The sequence below is a fragment of the Protopterus annectens genome, chromosome 11.part0 (genome assembly GCF_019279795.1).
Source record: "Protopterus annectens isolate FY-2018-M chromosome 11.part0, PAN1.0, whole genome shotgun sequence".
Lineage (NCBI taxonomy): Eukaryota > Metazoa > Chordata > Ceratodontiformes > Protopteridae > Protopterus > Protopterus annectens.
Genome location: NC_056745.1, coordinates 148,441,702 through 148,463,888, shown reverse-complemented (window position 1 = coordinate 148,463,888; position 22,187 = coordinate 148,441,702). Strand labels below are relative to the sequence as shown.

Sequence of the window (22,187 nt, the reverse complement as noted above, 5' to 3'; positions counted from 1 at the left end):
CTGAGGAACCTCACTCCTGCAGCTTGGTACAAAAGTAAGTCCTTTGGACAACACACTTTTTTCATCTTCAGTAAGTGCTTTAATAGAGTGGTTCTAGATAAGTGGAGCACCTAGTATTGTGACACCTGTTATTGTTGTTACTGTACCGGTTATTGTGGCTGGTTCCTCCATCAGCCTGGGACCTGGGTTGTAGTCAGAGTTCCAGTCAGGATTGACCAGGTATTGTATTTCCCTTGCCCATGTCCACTGTTTGGTTCTCCTTTTGCCCTGGGGGTTCGTGGATAGAGTATGAGACCTCTGGAATTCCTCCTATGCTTTCTGGAATCTCAGTGGGTTGTAGTAGTAGTATTCCTCGCTGTGGCTGTGGTAGGGGGGAACCTGGTAAGAGGGACAAGCTCTGGGGCTCTGGTGGTGGTCATCGTTCTTGTTCTGGTACTGGTGCTGGCTTTGGTATTGGTGTGGTGGTTGATGTCTGTGCTGTCGATATTGGTTTCCCTGAAAAAAATGATCTCTGTGAAGGTGCTGCTGCTCCTGGTAGCTGGATTGTCTGTGGTCCCGGTTGTCCTGGTAGTCCTGTAATTCGTCCTGTAGAACTCTCTGTCTGTTCTGGATGCCTTTGTGGCTTATGTTCCTGTCCTGATCCTTCTGTGATGTCAAAGGCTTCTGTGGAGTGTTGATAGCCAGAGGGGATTGGGGCGGTGTGGAATGAGATGTTGGGGGGCAGCCTCCTGGTGGTCCTGTATTGTGTCCCTGTCTGGTTTTGTGTGAGGATCTCCCCTGGGAAAATCTCGTTGAGGTCTGCTGGCACAGTTATACTTTCCCTTATATCCCCTGTAATAACTAAAACCTTGTCTGTTGTTGGATCTCCTGTTGTTGTTGTTGTTATTATTATTATTGTACCTCCTAGTAAGTCTCCCAGGATCATCTTTGTCCAGTTTATCTCATTTCATTTTATTAATGTTTCTTTCTTTAATGGACTGCTCATATCCTTTCACTCTTTCTTTAAGCAGTTCATATTTACCATCTAGGTCATTGTGGTTCTCATTTTCCAATGTAGTTTTTAAAGATGTGATGTCAGCCTTTGTAACTTCCTGCACACTAAGGTTGTTCCTTACTAGCAGATTAATAAGTTTGTAGCTGGCATCCTCTAAAATATCTTCCAGGGGTGACTGTAACACTACAAAAGTACTTTACAGGGCACAGTGCAGTGAATGTGATGCATTCTATGTGCGCAAGACTGTAAATAAACTCAAGAGCAGGATTTCATGTCATCTGTCAGAAATCCGCTCTGTATGTAAAAATAATGCACTAGCCAAATACCTTTCTCTTCATAAGTTCCAGATCCTGGATCGCATAGACATGAGTGATCTTGAAGGAGACATCCCGAATATTCTGGAGAAACATGAACTCTTGTGGCAATTAAAGCTGAACTCTCTTAGGAAGCCTGGAATAAACTACAACTGTTCAATTAAAAGTGCACTGGAACTTGTTTACATTTTATTTTATTTTATTTTATTCTACCAGTTGGTTTTAAATACCATTTTAAATCAGTTGTAATTTAAGTGTATATTTTGTTGCCATCATCATACATTTTTTCTTATTTTTTCTTTTTCTGGTTCTCTTTTTTCCACTTTATTCAAAATGATGCGTAATAACAATACTAATTATACAATTATATATATTTTTATATATAGTTTTTAGGGTTCTTTTACACAGACCTGAAGAGGTCTAGAACGAAAGTGATCTTTGTTAACAACAGGTTATGAAAATATAATAATATTTTTACAATTGATTTTTTACATTCAAAGTGTATATGTATATATTTATATACATTTTTTGATTGCCAAATGGACTAAGGTTGATATATTTTCAGCCATGTTGTATACTGTCTTGGATAAAATCACAGACTTAATAATCTACTTAATAATCTGGATAAATAAGAGGTACCACATCATTATAAATTTTATTTAAAGTACATAAGGGTTATATTATTATGACAGCTACTAAGTAGGGCAGGACCAGCTTGAATGTCACACTGATGGGGGAAGGGATGTGAATTTTAACATGTATATCTTTGAATGTTGGCAGTATGACTGGTATAGGGAGAGAGCTAGCTGATATGATGGAGAGAAGGAAGGTTGATATATTGTGCGTGCAAGAGATCAGATGGAAGGGAAGTAAGGCCAGGTGTATAGGAGGTGGGTTCAAATTGTTCTATCTTGGTGTGGATGGCAGTAGAAATGGAACAGTATTGTCAAGAGTGTTTTGTAGGTGAACAGAGTGTCTGATAGAGTGATGTTTATGAAGCTTGAAATTGATGGTGTAATGATGAATGTTGTTAGTGCATATGCTCCACAAGTTGGGTGTGCGATTGATGAGAAAGAAAAATTTTGTGTACCCAAGGTGAGAGACTAGTGATTGGAGGGACTTCAATGGGCATGTTGGTGAAGTGAACAGATGGGATGAGGAAGTGATGGGTAGGTATGGTGTTAAGGAGAGGAATGCAGAAGGTCAGATGATTGTGGATTTTGTGAAAAGGATGGACATGGCTGTGGTGAATACGTATTTTAAGAAGAGGGAGGAGCATAGGGTGACGTACAAGAGTGGAGGAAGATGCACACAGGTGGATTATATCCTATGTAGGAGGGCCAGTCTGAAGGAGATTGGAGACTGGAAAGTGTAGTTAAGCAGCATAGAATGGTGGTCTGTAGGATGACGTTGGTGATCAAGAGGAGGAGGAGGAGTGTGAAAGCAGTGCCAAGGATTAGATAGTGGAAGTTAAAAAAGGGTGATTGTGAGGTGGAGTTCAGGGAAGAGTTAAGACAGGCACTGGGAGGCAGTGAAGAGTTACAGTATAGCTTTGTAACTACAGCAGAGCTAGTAAGGGAGACTGCTAGAAAGGTGCTTGGTGTGACATCTGGACAGAGGAAGGAGGACAAGGAGACCTGGTGGTGGAATGAGAAAGTACAGGAGAATATACAGAGGAAGAGGCTGGTGAAGAAGAAGTGGGATTGTCAAAGAGATGAAGAGAGTAGACATGAGTATATGGAGATGAGGCGCATGGCAAAGAGAGAGGTGGCGAAGGCCAAGGATAAGGCATATGGAGAGTTGTATGAGAGATTGGACACTAAAGAGGGAGAAAAAGACCTGTACCGATTGGCTAGACAGAGCTGGGAAAGATGTGCAGCAGGTAAGGGTGATAAAGGATAGTGACAGAAACGTACTCACAAGTGAGGAGAGTGTGTTGAGTAGCTGGAAACAGTACTTTGAAGGGCTGATGAATGAAGAGAATGAGAGAGAGAGAAGGTTGGATGATGTGGGGATAGTGAATCAGGAAGTGAAACAAATTAGCAAGGAGGAAGTAAGGACAGCAATGAAGAGGATGAAGAATGGAAAGGCTGTTGGGCCCAGATAACATACCAGTGGAAGCATGGAGCTGCTTAGGAGAAATGGCAGTGGAACTTTTAACCAGATTGTTTAATGAAATTTTGGAAAGTCAGAGGATGCCTGAGGAATGGAGAAAACGTGTTTCGGTACGTACCTTTATGAATAAGGGTGATGTGCAGAGCTGCATTAACTACAGAGGGATTAAACTGATCAGTCACAGCTTGAAGTTATGGGAAAGAGTAGTGGAAGCTAGGTTAAGAAGGGAGGTGATGATTAGTGGTCAGCAGTATGGTTTCATGCCAGGAAAGAGCACTACAGATGCAATGTTTGCTCTGAGAGTGTTGTTGGAGAAATACAGAGAAGGTCAGAAGGAGTTGCATTGTGTCTTTATGGACTTAGAGAAAGCATATGACAGGGTGCCTAGAGAGGAGTTGTGGTATTGTATGAGGAAGTCGGGAGTGGCAGAGAAGTATGTAAGAGTGGTACAGGATATGTACGAGGGTAGTGTGACATTGGTGAGGACTGCAGTGGGAGTGACAGATGCTTTTAAGGTGGAGGTGGGATTACATCAAGGATCAGCTCTGAGCCCTTTCTTATTTGCAGTGGTGATGGACAAGTTGACAGATGAGATCAGACAGGAGGCCCCATGGACTATGATGTTTGCAGATGACATTGTGATATGTACTGAGAGTAGGGACCAGGTTGAGGAGACCCTGGAGAGGTGGAGATATGCTTTAGAGAGGAGAGGAATGAAGGTCAGCAGGGCTAAAACAGAATATATGTGTGTAAATGAGAGGGAGGGTAGAGGAATGGTGAGGATGCAGGGAGTAGAGTTGGTAAAGGTGGATGAGTTTAAGTACTTGGGATCAACAGTTCAGAGTAATGGTGAGTGTGGAAGAGAGGTGAAGAAGAGAGTACAGGCAGGGTGGAATGGGTGGAGAAGAGTGTCAGGAGCGATTTGTGACAGATGGATACCAGTAAGAGTGAAAGGGAAGGTCTACAAGAGGGTAGTGAGACCAGCTATTTTATATGGGTTGGAGACAGTGGCACTGATGAAAAGAAAGGAGTCAGAGCTGGAAGTGGCAGAGTTAAAGATGTTAAGATTTGCACTGGGTGTGACTAGGATGGACAGGGTTAGGAATCAGTATATTAGAGGGCCAGCTCAGGTTGGACAGTTTGGAGACAAAGCAAGAGAGGCAAGATTGCGTTGGTTTGGACATGTGCTGAGGAGGGATGCAGGGTATATTGGGAAAAGGATGCCAAGGATGAAGCTACCAGGTAACAGGAAAAGAGGAAGGCCTAAGATAAGGTTTATGGATGTGGTGAGAGAGGACATGCAGGTGGTTGTTGTGAAACAGCATGATGCAGAGGACAGGAAGAAATGGAAACAGATCCGCTGTGGCTACCCCTAACGAGAACAGCCGAACGAAGATGATGATTATCAATAACACTGTTTTACAGCACAATAAACCACTCCCTTGGCTGATAAAAAGTATATATATATATATATATATATATATATATATATATATATAGATATATATATATATATATATATTTAGAAAGCTTGTGAGGAAACTATTACTCTATTTTTGTTTTACTTGGAACGCTTGTCTGTGTACTTAAACAAAGGATTTTCGACTGGAAACAAGACTGCCTGCCTTGGTTGGATTACTTTTGAATACATAGTAATTCTGTACAATTACATTTTTTTTTTATTATTTCTTTTTATTTAAGACGAGTTTATGTTTGTTACTTCTACTACTATTGTCTGATCTGATTAATATACAGTGATTAACTAGAGATATCTGGACTGAAAATCTTCCACACAGAGAAGTTTCTTACACTGTTTTGTAACCGTCCTAAATTACAGACCTGCTAACACATACATCTTGAAGTATGAGGAAAAGTTCACAGTTTATGGTACTTCAAATATTACATAAAAGGAAATATACACATGTACACAACTGATCACAATAACAGATGATTGCTAAAATACTGAAAATAGGAATTCACCCTTTCCCCACTGTTAAACGATTTTAGAGTTGGTATGTATAATTAGTAGGGGTGTGCAGGGGAGCTTGCCCCTCAAATTAAATAGATTTTCAATTATTTTGAGTGTTCAGGATTTCGGGTTTTAATATTTTGAGCTTTCAATCAAATGAAGTCAATGTCAAAAAAAAAAAACTCAACTTGCAACAAACATTAAAACAAGTCTTTTTGTAGGGCAGCCGAGTATTTAAATCTACCAACCCAGAAATCAGATAATACTGGAGAAAAGAGAAAAAGCTGCCTATTTCTTAGATTAAGCAATCTTTTTAACATTTTTAACATCCTGCAGTTCACTGAGTCCTCAGCCTGTCTAACAATCTGGAGAAACACAAACCAGCAAACCTCAAGGTTCTGCCTACCATGGATGTTGCTTAGGTGTGGGAACAACTCTCCTCAATGTGCACACGTGCGATTGTGTGTACGCATGAATAGGTGTATGTATACACACACACACACAAATATGTACCTGATGGTGTGAACTCTGGCTCTAGGTGATGGTCACTGTTGATGTAATCCATGAACAAAATAGGAAAAGGAAGTTGACTCTTTTATATATCTCTGTACGCATGTATACATGTATTAATAAAAATTAGTGCGTGTATATACTGTACATATATGTATGAATAAATAAATATATATATAATTATATATATATATATATATATATATATATATATATATATAGAGGTCCCCTTCACATGATCAAAATTTCAAAAAGTCGATTCCCATATGGTCGAGAACTGGCATCTCCTTGTAGTGCAGAATGGGAAGATTTCCATCTTCCGCACTGTAGTGCGATCTCGGAGTTGGTATATTTAAATTGCGGGGGGTGTGGGGGATATAGGGATGCTTGCTAGCAACGTGTAGGTGTTTTTTTTTATATGTTTGAAATTTCAAAAGTCGATCATATGGTCTCGGTCATATGGGAATCGGCTTTTTGAAATTTCGATCATCTACAGTAGTCCCATATATGTATATGTATATATATATATATATATATATATATATATATATATATATATATATATATATATATATTACACACACACACATATTATTTTTATATATGTATATATATATATATATATATATATATATATATATATAGATATAGATATATACACACACACACACACACACACACACACACACACACACACACACATGTGCGTATGTATATACATTTTATACATACACACACAATCTGAGGGACACCATAAAGTCAGTACCAATAGATTCTAAAATTCAAAAGCAGGCCATTTCATCTTTTAGCCTCATCAGTGCATTGCCGCTGTGTTGGCCTCCCATGACCCTTGCCCATATTACAGTGCTGCAGTCACTTGTTACCCTCCCCTCTGCCCACCCATTATCCTGTGTGGTTATGGTGATGTCTAATGCACAGAGCGATCAGCCCATGCACTGAGCTGCACAACTAGGGTATGGTACTACATGCACCATTTTATTCTGTGTTGCGAGTATCACAGCTCAGTTGTTGGCAAAATGATGCCTCTTTGCCAGTGCTGCAATGTATTGCACAATCACTTCTGCCTCAGCTACTGTTGTGCTGCTGTACACTCCTCCAGTGACTCTCTGCCCTGTCTTTCCGCCGTTATGACTTGTACAGCAGATTTTGCTATGCTGTTCACCTGCTGCTGCATTTGTTTTCATCATATTGTAAAGCATGATGCACACAGCTAACACTTTTCTGCATATATCTGAACTATACTGAAGTGCCTCTCTGGAGATGTAAGTGCCACTCTGGAGGTGTTTAACTGTCAAAAGTGTCCTTTCAGTAGTCTGAATACTCATTCCACTATGTTTCGTGTTTCTACCTGGGCTGCATAGCAGGCCAATTTTCCTGCATGGCTTGGGGTTATATGTCTAGGACCCTGGGGGATGTTTGGCATCACTGTAACACACAACATATATGGCCTGTTCCCCTGCATGCATGGCACCTGAATATAGGTCTGTTTATATGGCATGTGTGAGCACCAACTAGGTAACACTGTGTGAAATCCCTTTGTAGGAACCATCATATGTTTACTTAGTGAACTACCTAGATGACTCACAGACATGCTATAAAGAATGACCTGGGCACTGCAGACCACCACACACTTAAGGAGTGGAAGCACTGTTTGTTAATGCACTGCAGGCCCTCTGCTACCTTGTGGGGCCTTGATAGGAGCATGGAAAAAACCTATGCCTCCCAGGATCTCTGGGAAATGAAAGATGTCATAAAAAACCTGTACAGTGTTGGTTCTTGCTTCTGCTGCCCTGAGGAACTAGATATGCTAACAGAAAACTTCTCTGGGATTCATAAAGGGGAAAAATATTTTTAGTAAAAAAATAGATAAAATACTATCTTTATAAAAGGGCTATAATTTCTGAGTCCCAGAAATGGCATGCTTACCCAACTGTAGCTACTGTGAAGTCGTACACACACTTCTGCTCGAGAAGGCAAGAAAGTGCTGAAAAAAGCTTTACTCTGACTGCGGACTTTCCACCTAAGGATCAATCAGCACTGCAAAGGAATCCATCAAGTTTCACTTAACTTTGTATGAAGTTCACTACTGTTCTCCCCATCTATGGTAAAATTATAAATGTTAGCAAGGCTTCGATGGGCACTTCATATTTTTCTGAAACATTTAGGACCATTTGTTCTTCACTGGCTTGTAGTCCTGCTCACAACTCATATCAGACTGATCAGCTTGCACAGAACATGTGGTCCCAAGGCCATCCCTAAACATCCATACCAACACTGCAGCGCATTCTGGAACATAATTAAAATTGAATTACCCAGTTATTTGATTTTCATGGATGCAGGTTACCACCATCATAACATGTGATATAAAATGCTGGTTATAGTGGTAGTTGTTCACTATATGCTCAGTAGTAGCACTTGCCTCTTTATAACATAAGAGAAGAAAGCTACTGGACCAATTATTATGGGGAGGTTTGGCACCCAAGCAACAACACATGAATTTCTTCTTACAACTGTCTGCAGCACCATACAGTAGCAGTATCAAAAAGCACCCTTAACAAATCAAAGAGCTTGCTATAGCTATCTTCTACAGCAGTATAATCAACAGTTACGGTTACTTATTCAGCAACTGACTTCAGGATCAGTGATAATGTGGTGTCACTGTATAAAAAATCACAGAGCAGCAGCATTCATGTCAGTTGCCCCTCAGCATTTAACACCTAGTCAGAACATAATTTCTCACCTCCTGACACCTGTAGGGTTTCTGCCTGAGCAGCTTCCACCTAATATAAAATTCTGAGACTGCAGTTTTCCAACATACCTGTAAACAAATGCATCTCAAAAACTATAAACATTACAAAGGAAATTAAAACACGAAATTACTTAGGACACACTTGGCTTCACAATGGTGCTCTTAATATGTCGGCCACACCTAATGTAATTATACACAGGACAAGTAATTTGAGAATATGTAAAATGAATCGTTATAATTATGCAAACAAATATCAGTATCACTACAACCATAGTAGATTGACAGGCCTCAACTATCAGTGCAACTTTTATTGGCACATGGTGTGCTCTTCTTTATTCTGCCAAGCAGTTCTGTAGGTGTAACTCCATTTTTGAGAAATTTGCATAACTATGACTTATGTGTATTTTTCATATTTAATTGGCAAAAAATGTAAATATCTGCAAAGGAGTGCTAGTTGGACACCAATTAGTGCAATTTTGTCAGCATTGTGTATGCTTTCATTTGATACCATGGATTATCATATAAACACCTTCTAGTTTAAGTTATTTTTATAATTATTAACATATGACATATATTCATAGGCTTGCCACCCCTCCGTTTTTTTTCCGGACTATCAGGAAATCAAACTGATTCTCCGGTAGTCTGGAAAACACAGTACAAACTCCGGTATTCTGTTTCAAAAAGGAAACAGACTATCGGAGTTTGTAAATCGGCTGATTTACTATGCTTTTTTTACAGAAAAGCATAGTAAATCGGCCAAAAGGAGGCGGCGGGAATGAAAAAAGAGGGCGTTCCCGTTGAGTGATGCTGTCGTGACATAACAAAATAGGAGGTATGTTAGCGGGAGAGGGGGTTGGGGTGGGCGGGGTTACTGGTGACGCGAGGGGCGTGGCTTTGCTCCGGTTTTAGCCGTGAAGGAAGGTGGCAACCCTATATATTCATAATATTTCTGGGAAATAACCCAGATTTTCTCCAGTACAGAGTACCACAATTGTCTCAGGAACCATTTTAAAATCTATGTGGTGAAGGCATGTGAAATGATGTTCTACAATTTATCCACATGCAAAACTCCAGAACTATTTGCAGAAATATTATATTTCTGTAAATATGCATAGCGCATTATTATACCTTCAGACTGGTAGTGGGCAGACAGCAGATATTAGTCACAACTTTTGCAACATTATGTAATTTTTCATTTGATATCATAGATATAATCACCTTCTTGTTAAAATTCTTAACATTATGACATAGATGCATAATAGTTCTGGAAAATAACCTAACTATTCTCAGTTACTGACTATCCCATTTGCCCGAGTAATCATTCCTGGCTTCTGTCTAGACTGGGCATGTGAAGCATTGCTGTACATGTCCAGGTGGACAATGCCTTGAGAGATTTACAGGAAATGGGATTTTCATGCAAATGTCATATTGCATTACTAAAGTATACATATCTTCAGATTGGTAGCAAACAGGTATTGGGTATTACTAACAACTTTGGCAATATTATGTAATCATTTATTTGATACTATGGAGTACCATAGAAATACTTTCTCTTTCAAGTTGTTAATATAATTATTAACATACAACATATCCATATTATTACTGGAAAATAACAAATATTACATGTACAGACATAGTTACAAAATAATTGATGGACTGAGGCCAAAAACACATGGATTTGCATCACATTACATAGGAAAAGGAAATAGAACAGATTTTGTGTAACTGTGCACTACTAACAGCACAAAGGATGAATCTCTACTGTGTGCAATTATAACTGACTGGCCATTACACATACACTGAAAACTTTCCCTCATGCTATGTGATACTGGAAGCACAGCTGTCAGGTCCTTTGCTTAAAGTCACAAAATAATTCATAGAGGTCAAAACATATGAATATTTTATCAAATTACGTGAAAAAGACAATGAAACAACAGATTCTGCATAACCATACACTGCTAGCACTGAAATGTTAACAATACAAAGTATAAATCTCTACTGTTTGGCATTACAGTCTGAAATCTTAATTGACTGACCATTACACATGCACCGGAAGTTTTCACATACTGATACAGGCCAAAACACATGGATATAGCATCAAATTCACTCAAGGTACACGAACAAAGCAACGGAACAACTGATACTGCATTACCATCACTGCTAACAGTATGGAGTATGAATCTTTGCTGCCCAACTTTACTGTCTGGTATAAAAAATTATAATAATGTAATAAACAGTTGGATTGAAAGGAAAGACTTTTAATCATGCATTCAATGCCACTGAGTATGATATAAACACCTTCTTAATCAAGTTATTAATATAATTATCAACATATGACATATATGCATAACATTTCTGGAAAATAACCTAGATTTTCTGTTACAGAGTATCCCAATCTTGATATACAATCCTTTGTTCAAGCTGTCTAGACAAAGTCAAAACAGAGGAATCACAGCAAATCCCATGCACACTCAATAGTGTTCTAATAAAATAGACAAGGTAATTATACACATGCTCCAATAAGATAGTCATAACTGGAAAACTGTGTCCCTTTGCTCACTGAGGTAACCAAGCACAGACAATGCAGGCCATGGTGTATAATTCATTTCAAGAATAGACAATGTTTACCAAAAGCCAGAGGTACCTCCAAAGTAGAAACACACACACTCACATGGATTTACACTCACAGCAGGACAGGAGACTGGTGCAGATATATGAACAAATCTAACATTTATGGGTAAAGACACACAAACAGGGATCTACACTCGCAGCAGACTGTGCAGAAATGTGAACAAATCTAACATTTATGGGTAAAGACACCCAAACAGGGAATCTACACTCACAGTAGACTGCAGAAATGTGAACAAATCTAACATTTATGGCTAGGCTTCTGCCTCTACTTTAATGTTCCTTATAACCTTACTATTGAAAATGAGCTATGACAACTGATGTACTATGTACTATGACAAAGTAGCATACAAAAGGTGTTGCTTTTACAGACACCTGTGAGTTCCCCACCTTGAATAATGCAAGATAGTTAACAATTTCCTTGAAATAATACTTTCTGTAAAATGGTTAAATATACTGATACCTCACAGTCACATGTCTCTGATCAAAACTGGTGGAACACAGATAATATGATGGTTATACACAGCCCTGAGCCAAAGAGAAATGCGTACACACATGCACACACAGTGCTGGAGGTGTTTGAGAATGGTGCACAAGATCTGAAGTACTCTAGTAAAATACTTAGCAAGACAATCAGCAAGTTAACTACAGAGTGCGCAAAATACATCAACTGGCTGCTGCAAACTAAAATATTATGAAAGTAAGTTGCAAGAAAAAAAAGGATTCTTAGTCAAAATATCAATATACCAAGATAAGCACCACTGTAACACCATAATACCACCATCACTGTCAGCACAACAATGTCTCTGCCTCATATCCTTGTACAAAACTGCACTACCCTTCACCATAACTCTCAAATGTACCCTATTTTGTAGAACATACCTGACTTCATATTTTACTGTCCCCTCCAATAAAACATTTGATTTTTGTGGGATTACATTCAGTCAATAATGGCAGACATTAGACTTCTTATTCTGCAGAAAATGTATTTTGATGCTAAAAGATTTGCTCCAATAACTGTCAAAGTGAAATACAGTACCAGTTAAATTCTATCCTTGATATTTGGTCCTTTGTTCATCATTATTTTTGGGGTTGTTCACAGTCGATGTCTGAGGATCCACAACTGATCCTTAAGCATCCCAAAATCCAACACCAGAAACTTTGCAGCACTACTTCAGCTGCTGCTTGAACTGTCCGAGTTAGCCTTGCAGAATGCAGATAAACTGCACTGGAACTGACTGACTGTAAATGTCTTTGATTTCACCAGAAGTCAGACCAGGTCCTCTTCACCCCTCAACTCCATGCAAGTAAGACTAATGGCAAGAAGCAGTGGAATTCATTTCCACTCGGTAATCAGAAATACCTGTACAGAAATAAATGCTGGGCTGCATTACCAAGTGGAATTTGCTAACCATGACTTCGTAATACACCACTTTGTTGATTATTTTTAAATATTAAATATTACTCAAACATCATAAGTGGTTTACCAGAATGCATGGTCGGAAACAGCAAGCTGGCCTAAACCTTTCCTGCCTTTGTAATCAATAGGCTGCTCCTACAACCTCTTTGGACCCCCCCCCCCCAAAAAAAAAGAGAATTAAGAAAAAAGGGTAGGAGACAGCCCACCTTTTAGTAACAGAAACACAGCCCAACTTTTACTGACAGAAGCATGGGAGGGCCCAAACAAATGACAGGAAAAAGCAGTTCCTGTCATAACTGATGTCTGATAATCAGATTGGCTTCTGCAATGGTGCAGAAGGCAATCAGTTTGGCAGATGTGTATGTGCACTGTAAACAGGGTATTTCTTACAGGAATACCTGCAGAACACTTGAAAACACACTCACAGAAAAAAAAAAACATTTAAACAAAGTAATTGTTAAAATGCACTTTAAAAAAATGTATGCTGATGTGGTGAAGACCGAGAATGTACAGAGTGATTTCAGAAGGCTGTACCGATTGTGCTTTAAGGCACACAGTAGTACATACCAAAAACAATTTTCACTTACATTTCTTATGCTAGCAGAAATATCGCCTGTGGTGCTCTAGTGGACTTTCTTGTTTACGCTTAAGGCCAGTGCTGGACAGGCACATGCACGTATATCTAATCCCAGATGGTCGCCTGTGTGCAGTGGTTCAGACTTGTAATTAGAGGTAGGTAGAGGAATTCGGCAGCATCCATTAAAATATTAGTATTAGTAAGATAAAAATATTAAATGTAGATAGGATTTCACACATAAAGGTAAATAAGTTAGCAAGATAATAATACCAAATAATTTTCTTGGGTGGCGAAAGCCAGGGTACCTTTTTGGCTAGGCTTATATAGGCACTATGGCCAATAGCCTAGTACCTACCTATGAACCTATCAACCTATGAAGATGCATGTATGATCAGGTAGTCTGATGCATTTACTTGTTACAAGAAGCCTTTTGTTGCTTTTGCAGCTTGAAGGCCAGAATTTTGATGAAAACAATGAGCACACTTATCTCCTGACTTATTCAGCTTGCCACAGTGTGCTGTATGTCACTGGGTCATTGTCACATAGTTTCCAAGTGGTAAATGAACTGATCATTCTTTGTTTGAACTTCATTTAGAAGACTGACCCATCTGGATTACGAATTCTGCATTAAACTGCAATTGACTATTTTTTTTCATAACTGTCCCAAAAACTGCTATAATGGCAAGTCATCCCAGAAAACACCTCAGAGAAGTTTAATACAATGTGAGCAAACAAAACTCTTAAGGATAGAGGACCCCTTACACAAGCAGCCAGCCAGCTACCCCAAATTGAAATCTATTCCCCAAAATAAAACAGGATGTTCTTTCTGAATCTTCCTTCTATATTTATCTTGGTTGTAGTGGACCTTGTGAAGTGGATTTGACCTTGTGAAGTGGATTTTGCTGAGTTTATTTTAGAAAAAAAATCTTTGGGGAGATTTAGTTAATATTACCCTGGGAAAAGGTATTCAAGTTTAATAAATCATTTATATGGAGCACACAGTTATTTTTATCTCCACCTGTCAGATTGTCAAAAGAATGGGTGTGATAGATTCATAGATTAGTACTTGGCTAACTGCCAATGCGAGACATTTTAAGCCTAGCCAATTATCCTCTGTGAGATTCAAACCCTGTAACACTGGGTTTGTAAGGCAAACACCTTAACCATTAGGCCACCCTCCCAACCCCTGATTTACAGCACCAGACCAGATATGTTATATTGAGATGGCCTCTCCAGGTAAAAATACCTCTGTGTAACTCCGACACCATCAACACATGCGTAATCATGACTAGAGGATGTAGTTTCCCCTGGGACTAGATCTTAGAGGGGTTACATAATGGTTAATCGATTTTGGTTAAAGGGGAAGAGTGGATTACACTAGGTTTTCTCTTGTAACACAACATAACCAGGAGTATAGAACTGCCTGACTGCACTGATACCAAGCTCTGAGGAATAGTGCATTCCAAATAATAAGGTAGAGAGCACAGACTCCAGAGGGAGGTGTTCATCCACAGGGAAGGAGTAGGTTCACTGACTACCTTTTGGTGAACTTAATAGTTTGTGGCTGACAACTTGTTAAAACTAATTTCTCACAGATGAAGCACACAAGTCTGTATCTGCAGAGCTCGACTGAAGAAACTCCAGCTGTACTCGGTTGCATACTGCCTACTCAGAGGTAATCTCTGCCTGACATACAAGGCCATGTCCAACCCAGAATTGATGGACATAAAGAAAACCATATCCCCCTTGAGCCACATGCTCTATGGATCTAAACCTCACCACAACAATAAATAGGACGTGCTGGAGGGATAGATTCCTGTCCCAGAGACTTCCCATACTCTGGAACAAGATTATAATCTACATTAGGCAGAGCTCCTCACTAACACTCTTCAAGAGAAACCTTGACGAGTGGATGTGAAACAGAAAGTTTACCCCGGAGATCACTTCAGTGGCTCTGCTAGACAGAGGCACAGGGAACTAATCTAAGGGGGCAGCGAAAGCCAGCACATTCCAGCTAGGCTTATAAATGCCTTTAGGCAGATAGCCTAGTACCTACCTATAAACATATAATATACTTCTGAGAAGGGGTGTCCTGTCCTACCTCACTTTCAGGGGTGCCTATGGTGAGACAATTAGCAAGAAGTCTTAAAAAACAGCTGTACACAAAGCACAGCTAGCATGAAAACTCATGGCTGTGCAAGTGAAAGCAGTACAAACGTTATTTTGAAAAAAAAAAATAGTTTTCAATAATCTAGATTAGATACCATATTAAACAATAAAGTGATATACGATCTTCAGTTTCCAAAACAAGGTCAGTTATGCACTTAAAGCTTTAGGCATTTAAATTGGTTAGTTACCCAACTTACAAATGACCAATCACTAAGGCAAAATGCATGCAAAAAAAAAAAACATTATTAAACTGATCATTTCATGCTAAAAGGAAGAGGCCCTGTGCACTCTGTGGGTAGGTCACTCAACTGGCCATCTTAAATGCTAAATACATGAGGACAGCATGAATCCTCTTCTGTAGTATTTAAGGGGTACTGTAGAGGGAATAAAGGAAACATCATATCTGTATGATGAGGCGCAAAGGTCTGTAACATTCAGTAATGAAACAATACACAAAGGCTACACAAAACTAAGCAAATCTATATGAACTGATTAGTTTTGTAGGTAACACAAAAGAAAAATGGAAAGATATTTCTATTGGGGTGATTCACTGACAGAAACTGAAACAGAAAAGGACTCGGGCCTAATTGTAGTAGATTGTCTAAAAGTGAGTAAATCTGAAAAGATAACAAGGAGAACATGAGGGAATACTAGACAATGCCCTGTAATATACCACTGACACTTAAGTGAGATGTACTTTACAGCTAAAAGCTCATACTGTTGACACTTCAGTATGCCAAATGCTTGATTGTCGTACATGCTTTATGATGTTATCTCCAATATTTCATGGGTCAGAGGAAAGGGAAGATGCAAGTCTTTCTTTCAATTTTCCATTTTCTTTAAGCGTGTGTGTGCATGAGTATGCAGAGTGTGACAGAGAGAGACATAAGCTACATTGGATGTGAAGAGAGTACATCTTTCCTGCAAAAGCAATTATTCTATACTTTCTGTATTATTGTGAGGTATGAAGTTTTTAGGTTGTTTTGGAGGGGCTTGAACATTTTGTATTTTGATAACAGGAGACACGATATTTCATTACAAAACTGAACATGGGAAAGTGTGGGATTCCTTCTGGGAGAAGCACCACCACAATACTTTTTCTCTGTACAGACTGCTGGTAAAGTTGTAGCTGCCGTACTGAGCGCAGCTCTGTACACATTACGTTCAACAGGATGCTCCAATTACAGAAAGTGTGTAGACAAAGTCAGGGAAAATGTTACAGGGTCAACACATGATCCCTTAACAAACAGAGAATATACAACGTAACATGGGGGATAAAACAGACGGCATGACAGAAAGCGTTTATATCACATTATCGAAAGATGAAAAAAGCGAACGTTATTTCATTGAACCTAAAATATCTAAACCACATAATATCGAACATTCAGAACAGCAAATTCTTTCCTTGGGAAAAAATTTTCTATTCCGAATGACATACACACAACACAAGCACACCTAAAAAAACATCAATCCACACACATACACTTATAATTATACAACTAACCTTACACTAAACTATACATACACTACTATCTATCCACTTACCTTAACCCAAACCCTAACCCTAAGGTCCGTCACTTTCGCACACTCACTTAACTCGCCCCAACCCTAATTCACCTAACCCGCGCCCTAACTCACCTCACCTGCGCCCTAACCTTAACTCACCTAACCCGCGCCCTAACCTTAACTCACCTAACCCGCGCCCTAACTCACCTAAAGTGCACCCTAATCCTAACAACCACACAATCGTACACTTACCTGAACCCGACCTGTAAATTTCCACCACAGCACTGAAAATAGTGAAGCCACAGAACCGGCCAACCAAATTCTTTCCCTATGAAAGAATTCGGTGTTCTGCAGCTTCACTATTTTTAGCGTTTGCTCAAAACGGGCCGATATTAGAACATTCGAAGTTTTAAAACTTCGATGTTCTGATATAGACCCGAAAGAAATATACTAGTGCCTTAGAACAATGTCCTGATAGGGAGCATATTTCAGAGTTTCAGGGAATGTGATGTTCAAGAAAATGCAGCACACAGGAAGGATAATTACGTGGTGACATTGTGAAGCATTTCTACACAGTTAAAGTTATAGATGCATGGAAAAGATTTCCTGGGGAGCTGTGGATTAATCAAGAGCAGTGGAATTCAAGAATGCATGGGATATTAATTCACTGAAAACAGACAGAAGAAGAATATTAGCTAACAAGGCACTGCAGCTATCTCACAAGAATGAAGGCACTAAGTGGACCAAGAGATCAACCTCTGTCATGAATTTCTCATTCTGAAAAAAGGAATGGTTAGCAACATCACAGCACTACTGGTGTTAAACATCACAGTGCAAAGGCATAACTTCTGACAAAGAGTTTAAAAAACACAAAATGAAAAATTTGTAAGCTCAGAAGTGGTGAACCCACATAATATTAGACCTTAGAATATTAATTAAGACAACAGTATTTACTACTCCAGAAAATCTTCAATGAGTGTCTAACTTAAGACACAAATCAAGGTCTGTAATTTTGCCACATTTCTTGGCATATTCTTAGGCTTTTGATTCTTAAAAATCCATGCCCCGTTTTCAAAGTTGGGCAGTATTCTTTCATATCAACTACTAAAACATTTTGAAAAGCATATTATCTTTTCTTATCTTTATCTGAAAATATACTGAAGGCCTAAATTTTTTTATTGTTGAATGAAATATTTTGTTTTAAAGCATAAGACAGTAAATATACAAGTAATTTGCCTGCTTCCATGTAAGAGTCCATGAGAAACAGTTGATGCACACAATACCAACATAGTGCATGCAGGACAAATCCGTGCAATACACATTTTACTCACCGAAAGTTTGCCATGGGTCTGAATCAGACATGTGGAAAAAGTATAAAATAAAACATGTTAAGTGAATACAGTTTAATGTTCTTTTTGAAGATTTCCTCTAACTGCTAGTCTTTATTAAAAATCACACAAAATTTTAAGTGTCCTGTTCACTATTAGTGGTAGGCATATAAAAAAAGACAAAAAAAATAACCACCTTTACAAAAGAAGAGATGAAACTCAGCCAAATACATAGTAAGGTTCCTAAACTAAGGATTTTTTTCAAGTATGATGTGTCATGCTTTATAACAACCTGAAACAAAAGCTATTATACAACATAGTACAGACACAGTCAGATGCTGAAAGCAGAAATGGATAAAGCTCAACCTTTCTAAAATGTCCATTTGATACTGCCTCCTCTTTACTTGTATTAGGATTCTGCTACATCTTCTTAATGCATTACAAAACCTACCTACAGACAGCATCTCACCATCTGCTGCAAATGTATTCCAAACAATGTTGAAATTGCTTCATGCTTACTGACAACCAGTTAATTCTCAAACTGACATGGTATGTGAGAGATGTATTTACGCAATGTCACTGGAGGCAAAGCTGTCATATAAAAGAGCTTCTAATGTCGGTCAAGATATCAATAGTACACACACTGCACCCATCACACACAGTTCAAAGCAAACACAGACTCATGTATGTTGAGGTACTTAAATGTAACCCTCCTAAACCCCAAAGACACGTTAGATGAAGTACACCTAAAACTCTCAGCAGTCCTAAATGTACTCTTTTAAAACTACACCCACATCAACACATACAGTCACATCTTATGGAGCCTCTACTTCTAAGCCCATATGGCAAGCCACCACAGACTCCAACATTCTGGTTAATGAAGACTCCACTGTAAGACACAGTGATGTCCCTCTCAACAGGCTGAATAAGGAGAAAGTCACGTTCTCTTGTTTATCAGGGGCTAGGATCTGCCACATTACACACGCACTCAGGTCCTTGGACTCAGACATAGTCCATGTGGGTGTAAATTACCTGAAATGTATCTCCCTAGACTATATGAAGAGATACACCATGGAGCTCTCAGAATGTGTGTCCCAGGCTGGTCCTCGCATTGAGCAGCATTTTACCTTCTCCAAGGATGATGCTACAAAACATATCTCCCAACCATCCTGAATTACTTGTTTTTAACTGAGTTTTGGGGTCTAATTAATGGGGTGCCACAATTCCCAAGTGGCACCCCTTCATTTCCGATTATTTCCAGCTATTTTTTTTAATTTATTTTTTTCTATGGTTTTGAGCTAACGTCATCACATGTGCGATGACATCAGCTCCATCAGCCTGTCAGAATTGAGCTGAGTGGGAGGGTGGCCTAATGGTTAAGATGTTTGCCTGACAAACACAGTGTGCAGAGTTTGAGTCTCACAGGGGCTAATTGGCTAGACTTAAAATGGCTCGCAAGGGCAGTTAGCTTAGTACTAATTATGAACCTATGAAGGGCTCATGTGTACATATTTGCAGCTATTTGATCTGCTGCTGCTGCAGACCTCTACATGGAGAACAGAGAACATTTCTGTGACCTTATGAGAGGCAGTAAGTTATTTATTTATTTGTGAACAGATAGGTGCTGCAGCGACGGAGTTGCTTAAGCCACATACAGTGAGTTTACTTAGAGATTTCTGGTGCTGCACGGAGTTTAAGCCGCGGTTGAGTTGCTTTCTGTTAGTCAGTTATTTTTAAGCCGCATGGAGGTTGCTGAGTTGCTTTCTAAATTACTCAGAGATTTCTGGTGCTGCACAGACCGTGTTGCTTTCTGTTAGTTATTAATGGAGTTTAAGCCGCACGAGTGAGTTGAATTATTTGTTAAGCCACATGCTTGCTTTATAGAGAGTGAGATTTCTGGTGCTGCACAGACTGAGTTGCTTTCTGTTAGTTATTAACAGAGTTTAAGTCACACAAGTGAGTTGAATTATTTGTTAAGCCACATGCTTGCTTTATAGAGAGTGAGTTGAATTATTTGGTGTGTGTGTGTCTGTGTGCGTGTGTGAAAATGCCCCCAACAGAATACACCTGGTGGCTAGAGGTATTCAGGGTCAAACCCTGTACCTTGGGTACAGGTAAAAAGAGCCTAAATTCTCTAGCCACCACCACTTCTGAATTTATTCCTCATATTTTTGTTCTGTTCCTCATTAAATCTGTGGTTTTCAGGATTTTTGTGGCAAATCACTGAAGGGTTTAATTCATAAAATAATGACAGGCATTTGAATTTCAGACCTCATTCTTCAAAAAATAAATGGTAACACAAAACCTTTTATTCTAGCAATTTTCTAAGTTTATAAGATCAGTATTGTAAATCTGTCCGTATTTTGGGGCTGTATTCCCCCATTATTGGCTTTGTCCAGGTTTTTTGTGCTAAGAGGTTGAGAGCTATGGTGAGAAGTGAGAAATTAATTCACTAAATGATAACCATTTAAGTTTCAGTCTTCCTGTCTTTCAGGAAAAAACTGAAATTGAAAATAAGTGCAAGAAGCTTGCAAGATGCCTTTGGCTTACACTACTGTCATTATATATATATATATATATATATATATATATATATATATATATATATATATATATATATATTGTGTAAGTGTCCTCAATAGGGCAGTTCTGTCATTATTGGTTCATGCATTTTGTTTCATTGCCTGCTGGAAAAATGTTTAAACAGTAAATTTAAAATGCGCTCAAACTTAAGTCTAACAAGTGTGCTGCATTATACAAGGAATATAATTAAATAGTCAGGGAGGTGCATCAAAGAACGCATGTATGTTTGTTGTTTTGTGTGCAAGGGGCCTATGATTTGAAAACAGCCCAAAGGTAATCTTTATCCACCACTGGCCAGATGCATTTTCTTTGGATGTGGTGTGGGTTTCAATGCTGTTTCAATGAATGTGAGTTTCAAGGGCGGAGAGGTTTTAATGCCAGGTCTATTTTCATTGTGAGAGTACTGCTTTGTTTAACAGATATCTATTAGTGTTTGTGCATTGTGCTATAAAATGTAAAAATAAAATCCAAATAATCATTGTAAAAGTAAAGCAGTATGCACACATTAGTGTTTATGGTAAATGGGTTGAAATAGACAGGTAATGGCACAATGGAATGGCTGCAGGGGGACTCTGGTGCTATATTTTGGTTCTGTTCTTCAGCTTGCATTTGAAAGTTGGTATCCCACAATTCCACTGGAATGGGTGGGGTTATGTAATTATGTATGCAAATTTTACGTTAATCAGCATAAAATTTTGTACCTATTTTTCACGGGCCTTGTCCAGATTTTTCATGTTTCCAGGTTGAGAGGTATGCTACAATACTAACAGAAGATGACTGACTTTAATAACTGGTTTAGTTTTTGGTGTCATTCTAAGGGGCTGCAATATTTGTTGGCATGGAAGGAGATGGTCAACAGTCCACCCTGCTTTGCCAGGGATGATCTGCACCTCTCTCTTCTAGGCTTTCAAATATTAGCTAAAACATTGTCCCCCACAGTGTCTTTTTAGGCAAAGCCAAAATGAAAGTACTTCTGACACAGCAAATCAAATACAAGAAAATCTAAAGGTGGTACTGCTCGATGCTAAGAGTCTAAACAAAAAAAACTCTGCTCCCTACAAGCTCTTCTAACCTGGAGAATACTGAAGTCTGTGTGGTCACTGAGACATGGTTTAGAGCCGTGGACAGCACACCGGCAGTGTTAGTCTATAATGTCTTGCACATATGTAGATCAGTTACTATACAGACAGGGACTAAAGGTGGAGGTGCCTCAGTTTACATCAAAAATGAATACACCTCAAGGCTGCTCAAACAGGATAATTCACTTGAGCTTCTCCTCATTCAAATCACCACAGGCAAAATCA

General features: G+C 38.9%; 1 protein-coding gene across 1 annotated transcript in view; it reads right to left on the bottom strand.

Annotated features, from left to right (window-relative positions):
* The window catches only part of AGBL3 (AGBL carboxypeptidase 3), a 1,419,881-nt gene that overhangs the window by 297,139 nt on the left and 1,100,555 nt on the right, over nt 1–22,187 (bottom strand). Inside the window, exon 12 of the mRNA XM_044087180.1 lies at nt 18,304–18,321. Within this exon, the coding sequence (XP_043943115.1) occupies nt 18,304–18,321 (18 nt within the window). The remainder of the gene's footprint in view (nt 1–18,303; nt 18,322–22,187) is intronic.